The 18,692-nt window shown below is 37.2% G+C and overlaps 1 protein-coding gene across 1 annotated transcript; it reads right to left on the bottom strand.

Annotated features, from left to right (window-relative positions):
• Nucleotides 1–8: 8 nt before the first annotated feature.
• Nucleotides 9–17,572, bottom strand: nxpe3 (neurexophilin and PC-esterase domain family, member 3). Its single transcript, XM_056465579.1, has 6 exons — nucleotides 17,310–17,572; nucleotides 15,272–15,430; nucleotides 11,416–12,185; nucleotides 9,122–9,192; nucleotides 7,764–7,964; nucleotides 9–4,979 (listed from the first exon to the last, which is right to left on the bottom strand). Exons 2-6 carry the CDS (start codon nucleotides 15,365–15,367, stop codon nucleotides 4,414–4,416), a joined length of 1,704 nt encoding a protein of 567 aa, XP_056321554.1. The 5' UTR covers nucleotides 15,368–15,430; nucleotides 17,310–17,572; the 3' UTR covers nucleotides 9–4,413.
• Between the last annotated feature and the right edge of the window lie 1,120 nt (nucleotides 17,573–18,692).

Below are 18,692 nucleotides of genomic sequence, written 5' to 3'. Positions count from 1 at the left end.
TAGCAATTTATTTATTTTAGTTGTCAAATGGGACCACAAGTGTTCAATAGGAAAGGATGTTTTGAAGAAATGAAACAGCAATCCAGAGTGGATTACGCAGGCAGAGTAATCCAAGGACAATACACCAAAAAAAAAAAAAACAGGACTTAATTGTTCACAAAAATTGGAAAATTGCATATCATTCAAGAAAGGCTTTCGACATGAAGTATTTACTTTGGATGCATAAGGATACATTTATTTTGATTTGTCCTTTTCATTAAACTCAGAGACCCAATTTAACAGCTGTATATGGCACAAACAAGTGGAATGGGAATGAATTAAGCACATGAAGTATTAAATATGGCACATGAACTGACTGTAAAGAAACACATTGCATTTGTATACAAAACATAAAATACAGCATACAAAATGGATACAGGAAAATGCATATTATATTTGGACTTGTCAAAAGCATAATGGTTTGTCAAATATCATAACTGGCATTAATGGGAGTTGCAAGGACACATAATGACCAGCTAATGTAGTCCCTGTTAACCAAGACACACAATTGCACCTGTACCCATAGTTCATAAAACACATACTATATACTGTGCTGTCTGCAATTATCTTCAGTGTAATCTTTTATATGGTTTATGTTTTATAGTCTGCGGTAGATAATTAAAACTCATCTTCACATTTCTCCAAACATTTATAACATCCTTTCATATTCATTCTAATATTCTTTTAAAAAGTATCAGTGTTTGTGTCCCTTCAGCATTATGAATCGACATAATGAAAGAGAAAAAAACTATAAGTATATATGCACAGAATATCAGTTTGGAACAAAATGCTGATAAATAATTATTAAATTTGCAGTAAACTTTTTTTAACTGCCTATTCAAATCCCTGATTGCAGAAAATGCTAACTGGTTAGTTAATGCCTGTTGCCCACATAAATATACAGAATTAAGAACAAACACAAGTTGGACCTTATTCATTGCAAAGAATATTTAGAGAGGAAAATGTCGCCAGTGGGGTTTTCAAAGAAAACATTAATGAAAGATTTCTGTATTATGCTAAGTTAAAGAGATTGATGAAGCGCAAAGGAAAATGTGCTGTTAATTTACTCGCCCTCTGGTCAATTTGTCCTTAACCCATTGGTTCTCAATTCCAGTCCTCGAGCCCCGCCGCCCTGCACATTTTGTATGTCTCTTATTTGACAGACAAGGATCAGTATTTGGCTCTCTCTGTTAACGAGATGATGATCTGAATCAGGTGAGTTAAGTAAGGAAACAAAATGTGCAGGGCAGAAGGAGGGGGAATTGAGAACCCCGGCCTTAACCACTACTTGTCCTTAACCATTATTGAAACTATTAATCAAATTAAATAATTAAATTGAGGTGACACAAAATGAATACACATGTCTCCTGATGATATATAAAGACCTTATAAAGTGAAATGATTGGTCTGAGCAAGAAACTGAACATTATTCATGACACTATTATCTTCAATCTGCAACCTTGGGAAATGCCCTGATCACAACAGCCTGAAGCGAGAGCTTACTGTCGCATAATAGCATACAAAACTGCACTTATGTGATAAACAGGAAGCTCATGATCCAGACTGCTGTGAACATGCGCAAGGTGGTTTGCAGAGGTATCATTAGGAAACATGGGTAGTAATTCTGTTCTGGCTGTATATGTTGCCACTAGCTGGGTTTCCATCAGCCTATGTTCATGCACATTTTGAAGAATCACATTAGAAATGAGTGATAGAAATGGCAAATTTTTAATAAAATACCTTAATTTTCCAAAAGTTTTTCACATTTGCTTGGTGTTTTTTTTTCTTTTCTTTTTTTTTAGGTGGAAACATTTGCTAAATAAACAATGACATAACAAAATTTCACCCACGTGACCCCATTATGCTTGCCTTTAGTCTGTTGGTAACAGTCAGCCACTCTAACATCTTCGCATTTGGGATTTTTTCTTTGAAACACTTCACATAGGAATAGAAACCCAGATATTAATGACTTTCATTTTATGGATCATCGTTTTTGCAAAAATTTATCTTTAATGTTATGCAGAAGAAAAAGACCACCCAGTATGCTTCTGAGATTGAATAAATGAACAGCAAAGTTTCAAAGTTGGGTCCTACAATGTAGCATATTGGGGCCTACACTTTTTAACATTCATGATAATGAGATTGCTTCTGCTGCAGGTGATTCTTACATTCATATATACACTGGCGATACCTTCATTTATACATCTAGTTCTTCTCTGACTTTTAAACAAAGTTTTTTTTAAACATCCAATGCGCGTTTACCAATCATCATTTAGTTTATATATGGTTTTGAATATGTACCACATGTTAAGTTTCCTCCCTAAAACGTCCTCATTGGACGGTACTAAGATTGATTATGTTGACTGCTACAAATATCTTGGAATCTGGTTAGATGGTAAACGGTCATTTGAAACTCGCATAAATTAATTGCTCAGAAGGTTAAAGCTCATATTGGCTTTCTTTACAGAAACAAATGAAGAGTTCAGACGCAAAAACCTCTAAATGCCATCTGAAGTTTTCTCCTACAATGAGCATTTTTCCCAGCCTCCTATGTTTTTGTTGAAGTATTTTACTTTAAAAGGCAATGAAAAGAACTTATTCGTGACTATAAAAGTAAAATGTCTGAGCCTACACACAAGACTCAGAGAAATGGTAATTTTACAAAAAATATCAAACAGCATTTAGAGGTTTTTGCATCTAAACTCTTTAAATCTTCTTTTATGCACTCTTCAAAGCAGCATTTGGTCTAATACCAGTAACAGTATTACCAATTTTGCATTATGGGGATCTAATTTACAGTTCAGCTTCGAAAACGCTCTTTCACAAACTGGATATTATTTATCATGCAGCAATTGGTTTTGTTTCTGGTGCGCCATTTAATACTCATCACTGTCAACTGTATTCCTTATTGAATTGGCCTCTCTTCAATCACGTCAACAAATCTATTGCTTTACTTCTTAACATTCAGAAAACATGTCCAAATCTGCACTCCAATAGTTTTATTAACCTTTGCATACCCAAAGTTCGAACCTCATTTGGTCGCTACTCTTTTCAGTATCATCTGCAGCAGATCTTAAAGCTCAACACTTTTATACCACTATCATCCTTTACAAATTCAATCCAGTTAACAGTACAAGATCACTGTGCTTGCTGTTTGTCCTTGGTTTTATATGTCATTATCTGCATCTGTGAAATTGTTATTGTATTGTGTCCCTGCTGCTTCGTATCTGCTTTATATGTTGCCTCTTGGCCAGGTCGTCATTGTAGATGAGAACTGGTTCTCAATTGACTTACCTTGTTTAATAAAGGTTATTATTATTATAACTATTAGGGGTGTAATGGATCATGGTTGATCCGTGATCCGTACAGATCACAACCCACAGTTCGGAATGCACGTGACCCACAGATTAATAACTTTTTTGAACTTGTAGGTTAATCCAACATGTAAAACAATTGCATAGGGATCACCCTTTGCAGTAATATTTTTGTATAAATGAAAAGCAAATGACATGTCTCATCTCTTTTTAGCTGCTCCGAAAATCAATTCGAGACTCAAAAACCATAGTGTGATCCGATTCTGAACTGTGAGATTTGTGATTCGTTACACCACTAATAACAATATACAGTCAGTTACATTAAACATTCTGCCAATTTGAATCATCCAAACCCTCTTTAATCTCCTCAAGGAAAATGTTTTGAACATTTGAACAAAAAAATTTATAAAATTCAAGCATTCCTTAAAATAGGGATGCACCGATACCATTTACGAATACTGATCTTTTTTTTTTGGTACTTGCCGATACTGATACCGATACCTTTTGGTACTTTTTGGTAAAATGCCATTTTCCGAAATATGACACAGTTAGACTGGATAGCTTTAGCACAGCTTCTCTGTAATTATGAACAACAGTAACTCAGATTTCTTTTTCGTCAAAGTGTCAAAACATTTCACAAACATTTAGCAAACCAAGAACATAATAAAATTAAATAAAAATCCTTAGCGACCGGTCACAAAGTTGTCAAAAAGCTCCAAATCTTATTTCACCAAATAAACGTTTGTAGCATACCACTATATAACAACGTTAAATGTTGTGTAACAATCAAAAGTAGGTATCTGTCTTTGGTATCGGAGTACGTGAGCTCAGCATCGAGCCCTATAACGATATCGGTATCGGTGCAAATTTGCCAAAGGCTACATTAACTTCTGATGCTTTTGCATTTTAATATTGCAAGCAAAATCATCACGGTCATTTGTAAGTCCAAACACATAGCAAACAATGGCTGAATACATGGCGAAAGAGCTGATCCCAAAGCCAGAGGTAAGAGCAAACTCACTAGTTCCTCAAGAATGCCCACAAACAGCGCATGCATAAGCTAACCGCGTTTTTTCTTTTTTCTCACTGGGCAGATGTGGGAAAGCATGAAGTTTACCATGTTGGATACAATGTCGAGTTGAGGGTGCAGTTGATGCGGGTGGTGGTGGGCGAGCGTCATCTCCCAGGCGTCCACCAGCTGAACGTTCAGACCTTTAAACATGGCTCTCAGCACAGCGTCAAGCTGTTGGGAAAACCAGTCGCTGTTGAACAAGCTAGACTCCGCATCCAGCTTCTGGAGGTTGCCGGTGCGTATGAAAACCAGAGTGGTGGGTTCTCGGTTTAGCAGTCGGATTACGGCCTTGCGGATGTGGCGCAAGCGTCGTATGTACACCGGCACTGGGTAAGTGCTGAAATGTGACCAGATACTAATCACAACCACTGTGTCTGAACCCCCGCGCAAGCCGTCCAGCTCGTTTGAGATGTAGCGCATCTCAGCCGAGGAGACTGAGGTGAAGCGGATAGGCGGCCCGTGGCAGCGGTACTTCAACAGTGTGTTGTAGTTCATGTTCACTGCCATGTACGGGCCAACATTCTTTGCGCTGTGAAAGTTGAATTCTTTTAACTCTAGAATTGTGGGATTAAAGAAGGAATGAGATGTAGAATCAAGAGGAAAAACAATCATACCCATTCTTGAAGAAAATGTTAGATTGCCAGCCTGATCTCACGAGAAAACGTATTTTATGTTTTGTCAGTTTAGTGGCTAATTCGTACGAATTCGTATGAGTTTAGTGGTATGAAATTGTAAGATTTTAAAAAGGAGGCGTGGCACCTAACCCCACCCCTAAACCCAACCGTCATTGGTGGATGAGCAAATCGTACTAAATTGTAGGAATTCATACGAATTAGCCACTAAATCAAAAAGTTAAGAATTGCCGTGAGATTGTGTTGAAATACATTATTAGCATGATTATTTAGGGGAAAACACTGACTCTACATTAAGGTTTAAAAAAAAAAATGGCCACATTCAAATTGCTAAATTTATGGAATCTATATAATGTTACTATTATTCATTCATTCATTCATTTTCCTTCGGCTTAGTCCTTTATGCATCAGGGGTCACCACTGCGGAATGAACCACTAGCTATTGCGGAATATGTTTTACGTAGCGGATGCCCTTCCAGCCACAACCCAGTACTGGGAAACACCCATACACTCATTCACACTTAGGCCCTGTTTACACTAGTATGTTTTAGTTTTAAAACAGCGTTTTAGAATGAAAACGATCCGCGTCCACACTAGCATTTCACCCAGCATTTCTGAACAACTCTCTGTCTACACCAAACCACTGAAAATGCACATCACGTGACCACACACACACACTGGCATGCGCTGCAGCATATCTAGCCAGATGAGAGCTGTGCTCGTCGGACTGTTCATCAAGGATCTACCGCTCGTTCCAATCTCACTATATTTGTTAAACATGAGATTTAATTCATCTTGTTGTCTATATCTCACGACATATTCCCCGACTTTGGTCTTTTGAATCTATTACTTGTTCTCAGGTAACGTGTTTTGACTGAGATAAGTTAATAATAAATGTAATATTGTGCATTCTGTATATTGACTGATTGTTTGCCTTTATTTCCTATATTGTATAAACTTATTGTTTGTTATAATTTTATACTGCATGTTTTTGGGCTCTGGGGGAAACCGGAACACCCGAAGGAAACCCACGGGAACACTGGGAGAACATGCAAACTCCACACAGAAATGCCAACTGGCACGGCCGATACTCCGACCAGTGACATGCTTGCTGTGAGCCAACAGTACTAACCACTGAGCCACCTTACGGCCAATGTTGCCATTATAATAATTGTTATTTTATTATTAATTCTTGCAAGACTTTTTTCAAAGTTATTTTAAAACTTTTTTCAAAGTTATTTTAAGCAAATTGAAGGCAAAGCAAGCTTTACAGAAGCTGGAAATATATTTCCTTTGATCCATACATGTACACATAAAAATGTAAAATGTCTATAAAATCACTTTTTCGTAAAACATGTCATACTCTTTTTGTTTTTTTAACGTCTTTAGATCTTCAAGTAAAATAAAGCCTAATTCATACATTTAATCTGGAGTTTTCTTTTAATAAGTCATGCCGCGCAATAAATCTTGGGATGTTCGAGGCTGCAAAGTATCCAATTGATGCATTTTGAGGCTGCATTTCAAGGAGCCTTCGAATTTTTTTTAAAAATGAGACCATCGTGCCACGATGACCCAGAGCCCTTCGAATACATCCTTCAGAGGATGCAGCCTCTGAAATGAGCACAGCCACAAGATCCAGATCATGTTTTTTTTTAACTGGATCAAAACACTCTAAAACACCAAATGATCATGGCTGCGTTCCACTCCACCTATAGACACACACTTGCACACTTCCCTTCCCCCCTTAGGGGATTCCCCGATGGTATTATAAAGTACATTCCACTTTGTCAAGTGAAGTGACATTTATATGGACATATACATGATATTGACAGAGGGAGTGAGTCAGTTTAATATGTCCACTACACAACACCTATATGTCCTAGGACATAGGTTTCAAACACAATTCCTGGTGGCCAGCAGCTCTGCAGTTTTGCTCTGACCCTAATCAAACACAGCTGATCCAAATATTCAAGATGTTCAAGACTACTAGACACTAGTCTTAAACACCATAATTAGTTTGACCAGCTGTGTTTGATTAGGGTTGGAGCAAAACTGCAGAGCTGCGGCCCTTCAGGAATTGAGTTTGAAACCTATGTCCTAGAATGCACTGTGATTATGACAACAGTGCAGTTCCCAAGTGCTCCAGTAGTGGATACTTGTGCAATGATGTACAATAATGTACAATCGATGTACATCTGAGTGAACGAGATGGAGGGAAGTAATCCCAACTGAGCCTGGTTTCTCATTAGGTTTTTTTCTTTCACTTTTGTTAATTGGTGAAGTTTGTTCCTCGCCACTGGCTTGCTTGGTTTGGGACTTGTGGAGCTGCGCTTCAATGTATTTGCTCTTCAGTGTTTGGACTTTCAACAGTTAAAATTAAACCACACTAACTGAACTAAACTGAATTCAACTCTGAAAACTGGACTGACACAGTTTCAATTTACAAGAACTTCAATGCTAAGCTGCTTTAACACAATCTACATTGTAAAAGCGCTATAGAAATAAACATCAATTAAAAATAATTGAATTTAATTTAATTGAATAAGCAAGTAAAGTGCTTAATAAATTGGACTGGAATGCAGCCATGTGTATCCCTTGTCTATCCCTCATCTCTAACAAAACACAGGTGTAAACAGGGCAATAGACAGCCAATCAGAAAAGCACTCCCTATGTGAACAATTTTCCAAAAAAGAAAAAAAGACTGACCTGGGACATGTGTGATAAGATACTCGTACCATTGCCTCACAGTGGAGTCTCCGTACATGTACAGCATTTTGCCTCTAAGACACTGGTTTATAAGTGAAGAGGTATTGAACTGACGCGGGACCACACCACTCAACGACTTCCATGATCCTTTGTAGTAGTAACCAGATGGAGTGAATTCAAGACGCATCTTTTTGGTTCGTCCTGGAAGGAAATAGAGACATTAAATGGTTTAGGAAAGGAAGCAAAAAATTAAAATGAGAAAATGTTGTTGACTTTGAGGCTGAAGAGTATTTTATAATGCTGAAATTAACTTGAGATGAATTGAAGAGATTCTGTCATAATTTACTTCCCCTTTACTTGTTTCAAATCTTTGAGTTTCTTCCTTCTGTTAAACACAAAAGATGTTTTATAGTATGTTTTCCTACTTTAAAGTCAGTGGTTACTTACAGGTTTTCAGCGTTCTTCCAAATCTTTAAGAATAATGAAAGTCAAAGCTACTCAAGGGTGAGTGAATTTTTTATTATTTGGGTGTGTATGCCTTTGAGTATGCCTTTTAAGAGATCAAACCAGGTTTTATATGAAACACAGCATTCAGAGATTTAGGATCAGAAAGATTTTATTATTATTTTAACTAATAAAAGGCAGTTCTTTTGAAACTTATATTCATCAGAAGAATCTTGGGGAAAACATGCAAACATATAAATGATTCTTAATTCAAATGTATTCAAATATAAATGCTTTTTTAGCAACAAATCAGGATATTTGAATAATTTTCTGAAGCATCACGTGACACTACACTAAAAATCATGGGTTCCAATATGTTGTCCCAACACAAATTTATTAAGTTAATTTCATTGTTTTATGTTTAATCCAATTAAATTTGCAAAAACAATTAATTTGAGTTTATTTTGAGTATAAGGACAAAATAAATTGTGCTGAACATCAAGCTTCGCCAGCACAGGAATTAATGACAATTTTAAATATATTAAAATAGATAAGACATTTAAAATTATAGTAATATTTAACAATAGTGCTGTTTTTTATCATATGAAAGTGCTACTTTAACCGGATATATAATTCTCTCTCTCTATCTGTGTTGATATTGCAAAATTCATTCAAAACTCAATTAATCTATAAAGCAGTTCTACAGAAGGCAGCAGTGTTATCATCCAGTTCACTTCATGCTGTCCTCATCCAATAGAGTCAGGGCAGTCAAACTGATAATGTACTATTAGTCAATATTATATCTTTCAATTAGCAACTTGCACTGATGAGCATGAAAGACTTCCCACATACATGAATAAAGAAACCCTAATTGTTACTTGTTTGCATTTATGAGTTTCCATGTGCCACAATACCTTTAGAAGCCGGCCGAACAGTCACATTGTCCATCCCTGCAGAATGTATTGGAACTTTGATATTTACTCCACTATAACAAACACAAAATTAAAGTGATATTTGAGAACAACGTAGAAAAAGGTGTACACACGGTCATCAAAAATGTAATTTTATTTTTCTTCTGCAAACTACTGATGACAGTTCTAAATTTAAAGTTTGCATAAAGCTGAAGTTGCAGAGCCATTTTTTTCTCTCAGTATGTTGATGTACTTCCAGCTGAAATAGAATATTGAGTAGGGGGCGGGGCTTTCTTTTTGTGCATTTTTGTGCATCATTCCCTCATAGCAAACTAACAGTGAGAGGGGCATGGTTAAGAATATTGTGGCTGAAGCCAATAAATTGACATCAAAAGGACCGCCACTGCAAACATGGAAGCAAATGGCCAGACTTTGATTGAGGATTACCAAAACAAACATTTTTTTTCAGTGGAATAACTTCTAAGGATCAATTGTTCACCTAAAGAATAACAATGTGCACTAGCACATTTTTTTGCTATGTGCGATAGCACAAACTTTTACAGAACAAAACAAATACTCATATTTTACTCAAACTCATACCAAATAAAACCAGAGAAATTGACAAATAGACAGAAAGCTGTATACATAAATACATTCTGTGCAAAGTACAGCGGGGGAATAATCTTTCTAAAGGAGCTGTTGACATGGAATTGAACCAGATTTTGATAAAACCCCAAACAATACACACATTAAAATATAACAAAACAAAAAAAAGTGAAAAAATGTTGTGTTATAACAATGGAATGACACAAGGGGAAAGTACTGAACTACTGAAATGTATTTAATACTTTAAATAAAAACTTTTTGATGATGGCAAAAGGCACCTCATATGAAAAATTAAGTCACATGAATTTTAATGTGTAAAAATCTTGATGGTTTTGTGGGTTTCGTCTATCAAACCTGATCTTTATTTTGTATTTTCTATTGGATTCAAGTCAGGTGATTGGCTGGGCCATTCTACAGCTTGATTTTCTTTCACTGAAAGCATTTGAGTTTCCTTGGCTGTGTTTTGGGTCATTGTCTTGAAATGTCCACCCTGGTTTAATCCTCATCATCCTTGTAATGTAGATGTTGGACTGAAGCAGCTAATATTCATTTACACTGACGAAGTGCAGAGAGTTGCTGAAGAATTACTGAGAGATTTTAGCTGCTGTCTGGGATTTCACTGCCTTTCTACACCTCCCTTTCTTCATGCGTTCAGTACTTTTTTCCTGTACCATTTCATTTTATTATGCATAACTTAATTTGTAAACGGGGCAACGCAGCGGTGCAGTAGGTAGTGCAGTCGCCTCACAGCAAGAAGGTCGCTGGTTCGAGCCTCGGCTAGGTCAGTTGGCGTTTCTGTGTGGAGTTTGCATGTTCTTCCTGCGTTTGCGTAGGTTTCCTCCGGGTGCTCCAGTTTCCCCCCACAGTCCAAAGACATGCGGTACAGGTGAATTGGGTAGGCTAAATTTTCCATAGTGTATGTATGTGTGCGAATGAGTGTGTATGGGTTTCCCGGTGATGGGTTGCGGCTGGAAGGGCATCCGCTGCGTAAAACATATGCTGGATGAGTTGGCGGTTCATTCCGCTGTGGCGACCCCAGATTAATAAAGGGACTAAGCCGAAAAAGAAAATGAATGAATGAATAATTTGTAAACTAATTAAATTAGTTTAAATTAGTAGATCACTTAGTATTATTGCACCCAAACTTTGAAACTCTTTACCATGTTCACTCCGTTCTGTTAATATCTCAGAATTCAAATCTTTGCTTAAAACTCACTTGGTCTCTGAATGCTTCACTTCTGATCTGACAAACTGACCACTTTATTTGTTCCACCTGCACTCTGCTTATTTGTCTCTTAGGTCTTGTTTTGTATTTCCAGTTTGTTTATTTGACTTCCTGTATGTTTGTTTATCTAATGTTGTCTCTACTTGTTTACTGTTTTTTTCAATGTCTGCTTGTACTATCTCTTTTTGTTACATTCTTTGTAAAGCGTCCTTGAGCTCTGGAAAGGCGCTATATAAATAAAATCTATTGTTATTATTAGTTTTCTTTGCATGGATTTCTTTAGTTGTTATCAACATCTGGTAAATTTCAAGTCTACAACACCTTTAGAAATATGTTTTCTGAGAAAAATGGTGATGTGTTGAATACTCATTTCCCCCACTGTATATACTGTCACTGGAAAATGCAGATATTTGTACTGTGCAACTTACTGCTACTCTACACGCAGCCAATGATGAAAGGCACTCACCTTTGGAAGAACTGTGACTCATAAACAGTGAGAAGGTTTTTCTTATACCCCCCTTTGGAGTGGTTTATCCGTGTATCACAGTCCAGCATCTTAGGCTTATAACAGTACCAGGGTTCTCCAGTCTGGGGGTCTGTGTAGTTGCAAAGCGGCTGCGGCTTGAGGGGCAAACACAGATTACACAGAGTGGTTTCAGAGATGTAACCTGAGCGGAAGAGGCTCTTGAAAAACACTCTGTCCGACTGCTCCTCTCTCAGTCGCTTGAGAACCATCACGGCTTCGCTGGAGTGAATCATGGTCAGCTCCACCTGGACAACACCTGCCCAAAGCAGCGGAAAAAATAAAGTGTAGTTTCCATTGTTGTGGTCACGGACCTGCCCCGCGACTCCTGCCACCAACTCTGGTGTGTGAAGTCGCGCAACTAGAAAGTCTCCTCCATGCTTTTTGGGTTGGCCCAAAAAGTTGTGCATCTGCACTTTGACCACCAGCTGCCCTCCGACCCGCAGGTCTCCAGTGTCTTGGATGATGTAATAGCTTTGTGCAGGGTCGCTACTTTGACGCAGAGGCAGTCCCAGGATTGACGACTCGGGCCAGGCAATGGTTTTGAGAAGGTAACTCTCCTCTCTGGCCTCTTCGACAGTGGGCTCCTGGCCAAGGTGGGCACAGAACGAGTAGTTGAACTCCGCGGGTAGAAGAAGCTCAGAGGTTTTTAAGACCGACTGGATGCTGTTTTGAAGCTGATAGAAGGTTGATACTGTCTGACAGTTCCAGCTCTACAGTAAACAGAAACAGGAAATTTGAATACAGAGAGGTTTGTTAAATGGTGTTTTAATGTCATGCCAGTTGTTTTGGCTATTTTAATGGCCAGTAAAAAGTTGAAATACTGTAAAAGTGGATTTTGAAAACCTACAATAGTTTTTTTAAGGTTAGCTGAATCATTTAATTTCCAAACCTAAAGATGGTTTAAGATTTTCAGACCAAATAATCAAACAACACAGACTTTCAATCATAACAATTGAAGACTTATTATTCCATTCATTCATTCATTTTCTTTTCGGCTTAGTTTCTTTATTAATCAGAGGTCGCCAACTTATCCAGCATTTGTTTTACGCAGCGGATGCTTTTCCAGCTGCAACCCATCACTGGGAAACACCCATACATTCTCATTCACACACATCCACTATGGCCAATTTAGCTTACTCAATTCACCTATACCACATGTCTGTGGACTTGAGGGGTAAACTGGAGAACTCGGAGGAAACCCACATGAACATGGGGAGAACATGCAAACTCCACACAGAAATGCCAACTGACCCAGCCGAGGCTCGAACCAGCGACCTTCTTGCTGTGAGGCGACAGTGCTACCCACTGCACAACCACATATTATTTCAGTATGATGAAAATACAACAAACATAATCCACGGTAATGTGATTGAACAAATAGATGATACCTTTAGCTGCATGATATTGGAAAAATTTGACATTGCGATATTTTGTTCTGCTGTGATACGAGTACAGTTTCGCTTGATAGCTTAAAAAGCTTTATTTGTAAAGAATTCATTAATTCAGACTGATTGAGATAGTTCTGGAAGATTATGGGGATTATTCTGGATTATTATTGGAAAGAAGTGAAAAATTTTACATTACAGTATTCAGGTACAGAAATTCAAATAATCAAATGTAAAATAAACTGTACGTTCTTCATTGTATAAATAATTCAAAAAATTTATCTTTGCTAAAGTTACAAACAGTACAGTTTCATATGCCTCAATAATTTAAACTCTTGCGCTGAACATTTACACAGTCCCAGGCCTTACAAACACATGCAAATAATAGATTTTCATTCCATTATGGGTAAACTCTTCAGTGACTCCAAAAATCTTCTGTGTTCTGAACTGTGGCTCCTAGTAAACTGTAATCCCAACATATAAACTCAACATTGCAATTCCAGCTATGTGACTTTTTGCAGATGAGCAAAGCGATGCTGACATAATATATTGTGCAGTCATACCTTTAAGTATCTTGTGGTGGTCACTGATCATGCACTGACTTGGAAAGCCCACATTGACTACGTTTACATGGACATCAGTAATCGAATTATTTGCCCTAATCTGAATAAGACAATTAAGGTGTTTACATGAGTTGACTTTTGAATGTTCCTTTCATGATTGCATTTTACATGTTATAGCGCATAATTCGATTAACGTCATTGCGTCACCACGCTATCCACATTTCCACCAGAGTTTCATGTAATTTTGTGTGTTTCGGTTTTAATTTGTCGACTTTAACTGCAGTTCGGCACTTTCACTTTCATTCAGAAACAGTTCATGCATGCCCCCGCGACAAACGAGATATTGAATGGGAGTATGAACAGCTGGAAGAGTGTAGTTTTAATGAAATTACTGCAGTCGGGCTTTGAGGAGGTATGAATGTAGAGAAATTTAGAGAGGTGTGTGTGACGCAATTTAACTATCTTATCCCGATTATTGTTTTTCATAATCATGGAAGCCAAAATCAAAACTGAATTTTAATTATTTGCACTGCCTTTGTTAACCGTATTACGATTAACTAGTAGGAACTTGACTTGGTGCACGTGTAGGTTAAGAGTTGATGGAGCATTACTTTAGTTTGAAGTCGATTAAACTATTGGAAAGTTTCATTTCAGTTATTGGTGGATATTGGTGGGGACACGTCCTCTCCATCCATGCCAATTCTACGCCCTTGGTCTGTGGTCCTTCACTGATTCGGTAGGTGCAGAGAATAGTATCAAACAGCCGTGTGTATGGACTATCCTGTCGCAAAACGTGGCGAAAATCCTAGTTGACAGTAATGATTTAATTGCGGTGTTTACATGTCTGTACTGCACTTCAATAATGCAACTAAAATCGGCATTCTCCACATGTCCTAATTCCATTTCTGTTTGGTTTGATTATGACCTTAATCTGATAAAATTAATGAAAAAAAAATAAATAAATTCGCTGTTTACATGGTAGACTCTTAATCAGAGTATTGTCTTCATCAAATTGAAATCAGATTATTGGTGTCCACGTAAATGTGCTCACTGATTATGCTCCAACTAAGTTCCAACAAAGACTATATTTTTAAGAAGACTCAGACTGATTAGAGCAAGTAAAAACCTCATGTTGCTGTTTCATCAAGCAGCTTCAAGAAGTTTACTAAATTCTGGTATGCAGGCTTGGTACGACAGTCTTTCAGTTCATTCAAAAATACAACTTGCACGTCTTGTTAAAGATGCCATTAAAGCGATTGCCGTAAAAGAGCAAACAAACTTTCTTTTAGGTTTTAAGGAAGGCACAAGTAATAGCAAATGATTCGAATCATGTTTGATTTCCAATGTATTAAGTACTGCCATTGAGGAAGCGTTACAGAGTTCCTTTGTGTAAAAGTAACCGATATAAGGAGTCATTTACACCAGTGTCTATTTGTATTCTTAAATGGCAAACTACCTCGAAGGGTCTTTTAAATCTCATTTGTTGTTTGGTACGTTTCGCGTTGTCTTTATTCAATGCATACTGAGTCTAAAACAAATGTGCTGTTTGAGTCCAAGAAGAATTTGCTGAAATTGAAATATTCAACAAAGTATAAAGTAAGTAAATATGAAATTATGCATTAAAAAAAACAATGTCTTCAAAAGTTAATTCCTGTCAAACCTCATATGTTTCTGCACAAACAAAACCAGAACCTAATAATTAAATCTAATTCTAGTTCAATGGCGTGCTAAATCACATCATCCTAAATAAATATCTGCTGCATATTGAATTATGTCGCTGTACATCCTGTTGTTGTACTGTATAGCCACAAACCACAGTCTAAAAGTCAAGCTGAGACTTCTGCTCACTTCCAGCGAGGTGATGCTCCACAGCAGATAGAGCAGTCCTGACAGTGCCAGCAGACTGAAGAAAGGGACGTATTTGGGAAAGTATTTCTCCATCATTTCCTCTCTCGGTCATCCTTCTGTCCACCTCTACAGTTGCTCATGGCTGGCCATTATTGTATGCTAAGCAAAAAAAAAAAAAAAACAAGACCAAAACAGCATGTAAGCAGCAGTTTTCAATTTACAATGGGTACAGGTCCACAGTAACACTTAAAAACACTTGATCATCATTCCATTAAGCTGCTCTCTCTATATTCAGGATTCAATACTTAATAAACCCTATATTTAATATGCGAGCTGAAGCTACAGTCCAGTGGCACATGTTGAAGATTAACTCCAGTAAAAAGTAAATTGCTCTTATGACAGATGTGTCAATAGGAACTTCTCCCAAAAGCAAACACAAAGTAATAATAAACCTGAAAGTGTACAAAATGCAGCACTTCACACATAAAGATTAAAGCATAAACACTAATGACATGAGATATTTCAGAATATCTTCCGTCCACCTATTTCAGACAGTGAGCTTCACCAGTAAATATGTTAATCACAATTATTCATAACATAAACTCACTGGCCACTTTATTAGATACACCTGTTCAACTGCTCATTAATGCAAAATTATAATCAGCCAATCACATGGCAGCAAATCAATGCAATTAGGCATGTAGACATGGTAAAGATGATCTGCTGCAGTTCAAACCGAGCATCAGAATGGGGAAGAAAAGGTGATTTAAGTGACTTTGAACGTAGCATGGTTGATGGTGCCTGATGGGCTGGTCTGATCTACTGGGATTTTCACGCACAACCATGTCTAAAGTTTATAGAGAATGGTCAGAAAAAGGGAAAATATTCAGTGAGCGGCAGTTCTGTGGGCGCAAATGCCTTGTTGATGCCAGAGGTCAGAGGAGAATGGCCAGACTGGTTCGAGCTGATATAGAGGCAAAAGTAACTCAAATAACCACTCGTTACAACTTCAAGGTATGCAGAAGAGCATCTCTGAATGCACAACACTTCAAACCTTGAGGCAGATGGGCTACAGCAGCAGAAGACCACACCGGGTGACACTCCTGTCAGCGAAGAACAGGAAACTGAGGCTACAATTCACACAGGCTCACCACAGTTGGACAATAGAAGATTTGTGCTGCGACATTTGGATGGTAGGGTCAGAATTTGGCATCAACATGAAAGCATGGATTCATCTTGCCTTGTATCAACAGTTCAGGCTGGTGATGGCCATTACCATAACCGCACTTTTTGATGCAACAAAAAAATTATTATTAATGTCCTTACCATCCTTTTATGTTTACAAAAAATTGTGTTTATTTCCTAACATGCTTTTAATCTGTATGTTATTACAGTTTTATAAATAATGTAATGAGATTAGAATTTTAAATTAAAAACTCTGAACAAAGCCTTCTTCTACTGGATATTATCACAGTTTACAAACCATACTTTCAAAAATGGAACACGTGAGCTCATGTAGAGGCCAAATTCTAGACTTTATCAGTAGGGGGTGGGTCTTTTGGATAGATAGATAGATAGATAGATAGATAGATAGATAGATAGATAGATAGATAGATAGATAGATAGATAGATAGATAGATAGATAGATAGATAGATGTCTGTGCTTTATGTATGTGTAAGTTCACATTCATTTTCAGATTTCAGAACTGACTGAACATTTTTTTTTCTTGTTGTTGTTGTTCTTCTCTGTCTTGCTTCAGTCACACGTCAATACATCAAGGCGGAATAAACCAGCAAATCTAATTGTAGCTAAACAATGCAATTTTACCAAACAACTTAGCTCCCAGCCTCCCATATAGCTCTTGGATGCTGAAAACGCCAAACGCCAAGTCAACTTTATTTTGATGCAAGACCGAATCAAAGATGCTGTTTCGATGCCGCAGTCATTACAAGGAGGCATACAATGGTGTAAGCTTGCAATTGTTACTCATGTACGCATTTGTATATGTTGGGAGCTATGGTGACTATATGTTCTCACCTTCTGCAACGATGTTGCAGTACTGAAGCGCCGCTACCGCTGCTGCTGCTGCTGACAGCGTTGTTTTATCCATCATGACGCCAACATCGAGACCAACAGACAACCAGTTATTCAGTAAATAATCCAGTCCCTGAAGCGAACATCAGTAGATAAGATTAAAGGACAGCGAGCAGCGTATATACGTCCAGACGCTTTGCTAACACTCAGGCACGCATCCTCATTTCCGCCCCATGTGTAAACAGAAGAAAGCAGCGGAAAGCAGATTATCATCGTGATGTCATGATGTCACATATTACGCTTCCACGGGAAATAACATATCACGCATTCTCGTCGCGTTTTAGGTTTGTCTACTACAATGTTTTCGGTGAATTTACTTCTAAGAACGCCACACTGCACTGAAACGAGTTACGTTAACTTAAACAGCCACAAATGTAACATTGTGTGAAATTGTTTTACATTTGAAATGAAACATGAAATACTTTGTCTACAAATATAAACCAAAGACACCACAGGTGTAGTTCTGCAATATTACAGAAATAGTAATAATAATTTTTAAAAATCATAAAATATAATATTGACGCTTTATGTGCTGCCTCTGATTGGTCGAATGCACCGACGTCACTTTTATGTTCTGCTCAATTTTAGGATTAAATCTGTTTCTCGAGAATTCTGCATTATTTAACAAGAATATTGAAATTTTAGATAAATGTGGTATTTTTTAAATGTGGTGGTTTTTGTCATATAAATAATTTATTGATGTTTTTTATATAAGTTTACTTAAAACGTCATTTCAGATGTAGTACTTTTGATTAGTATACCTAAAAGTAATAAGCATATTTGTTTATAAAGTCAATTTTTAGGGAAACTTCTTAAAGAGTTAATATAGACTAACTTGAAGGGTGGTGTCGACCAGTCTGGTTTAAGATGGGGTTTTGTCCATTTCAAGGCTAGTTTCAGTCATTTCCAGTATGTTTTTGGCTGGTTTAGCTATTGCATTTCTGACAAGACAAGATAAAAAATGTTCACCCGAAATTGTACACTTGTAAATTCCAAATTTTAAGTAAAGTGATCGATTTTTGAAATACACATTTTAATGCCACTGACGCAGAACGTTTTCCTTAATATGTGCATATAATGTAATATGTTTTTATTCTGTAGTGGTGCTGTATGTTATTTTGGTTTATTGTTCGATCCATAATAATAAATTTTAAAATCAAGGTTACTTGATTAGCAATATTGTCTAAAAATGGTATTACTATTCCAAATGGGCAATGTTTTTTTTTTTTTTGGTGACCAGACTAACGCAAAATATAGCGCGTTATATTGAAATCAGTGTTGTATTTGTAGCATCCTGTAATAAAAGCATTGTTTCATCATGTGAAT

This window comes from Danio aesculapii, chromosome 9 (genome assembly GCF_903798145.1).
Source record: "Danio aesculapii chromosome 9, fDanAes4.1, whole genome shotgun sequence".
NCBI lineage: Eukaryota > Metazoa > Chordata > Actinopteri > Cypriniformes > Danionidae > Danio > Danio aesculapii.
The sequence above is the reverse complement of the archived record's forward strand: the minus strand, read 5'-3'. Positions and strand labels throughout refer to the sequence as shown.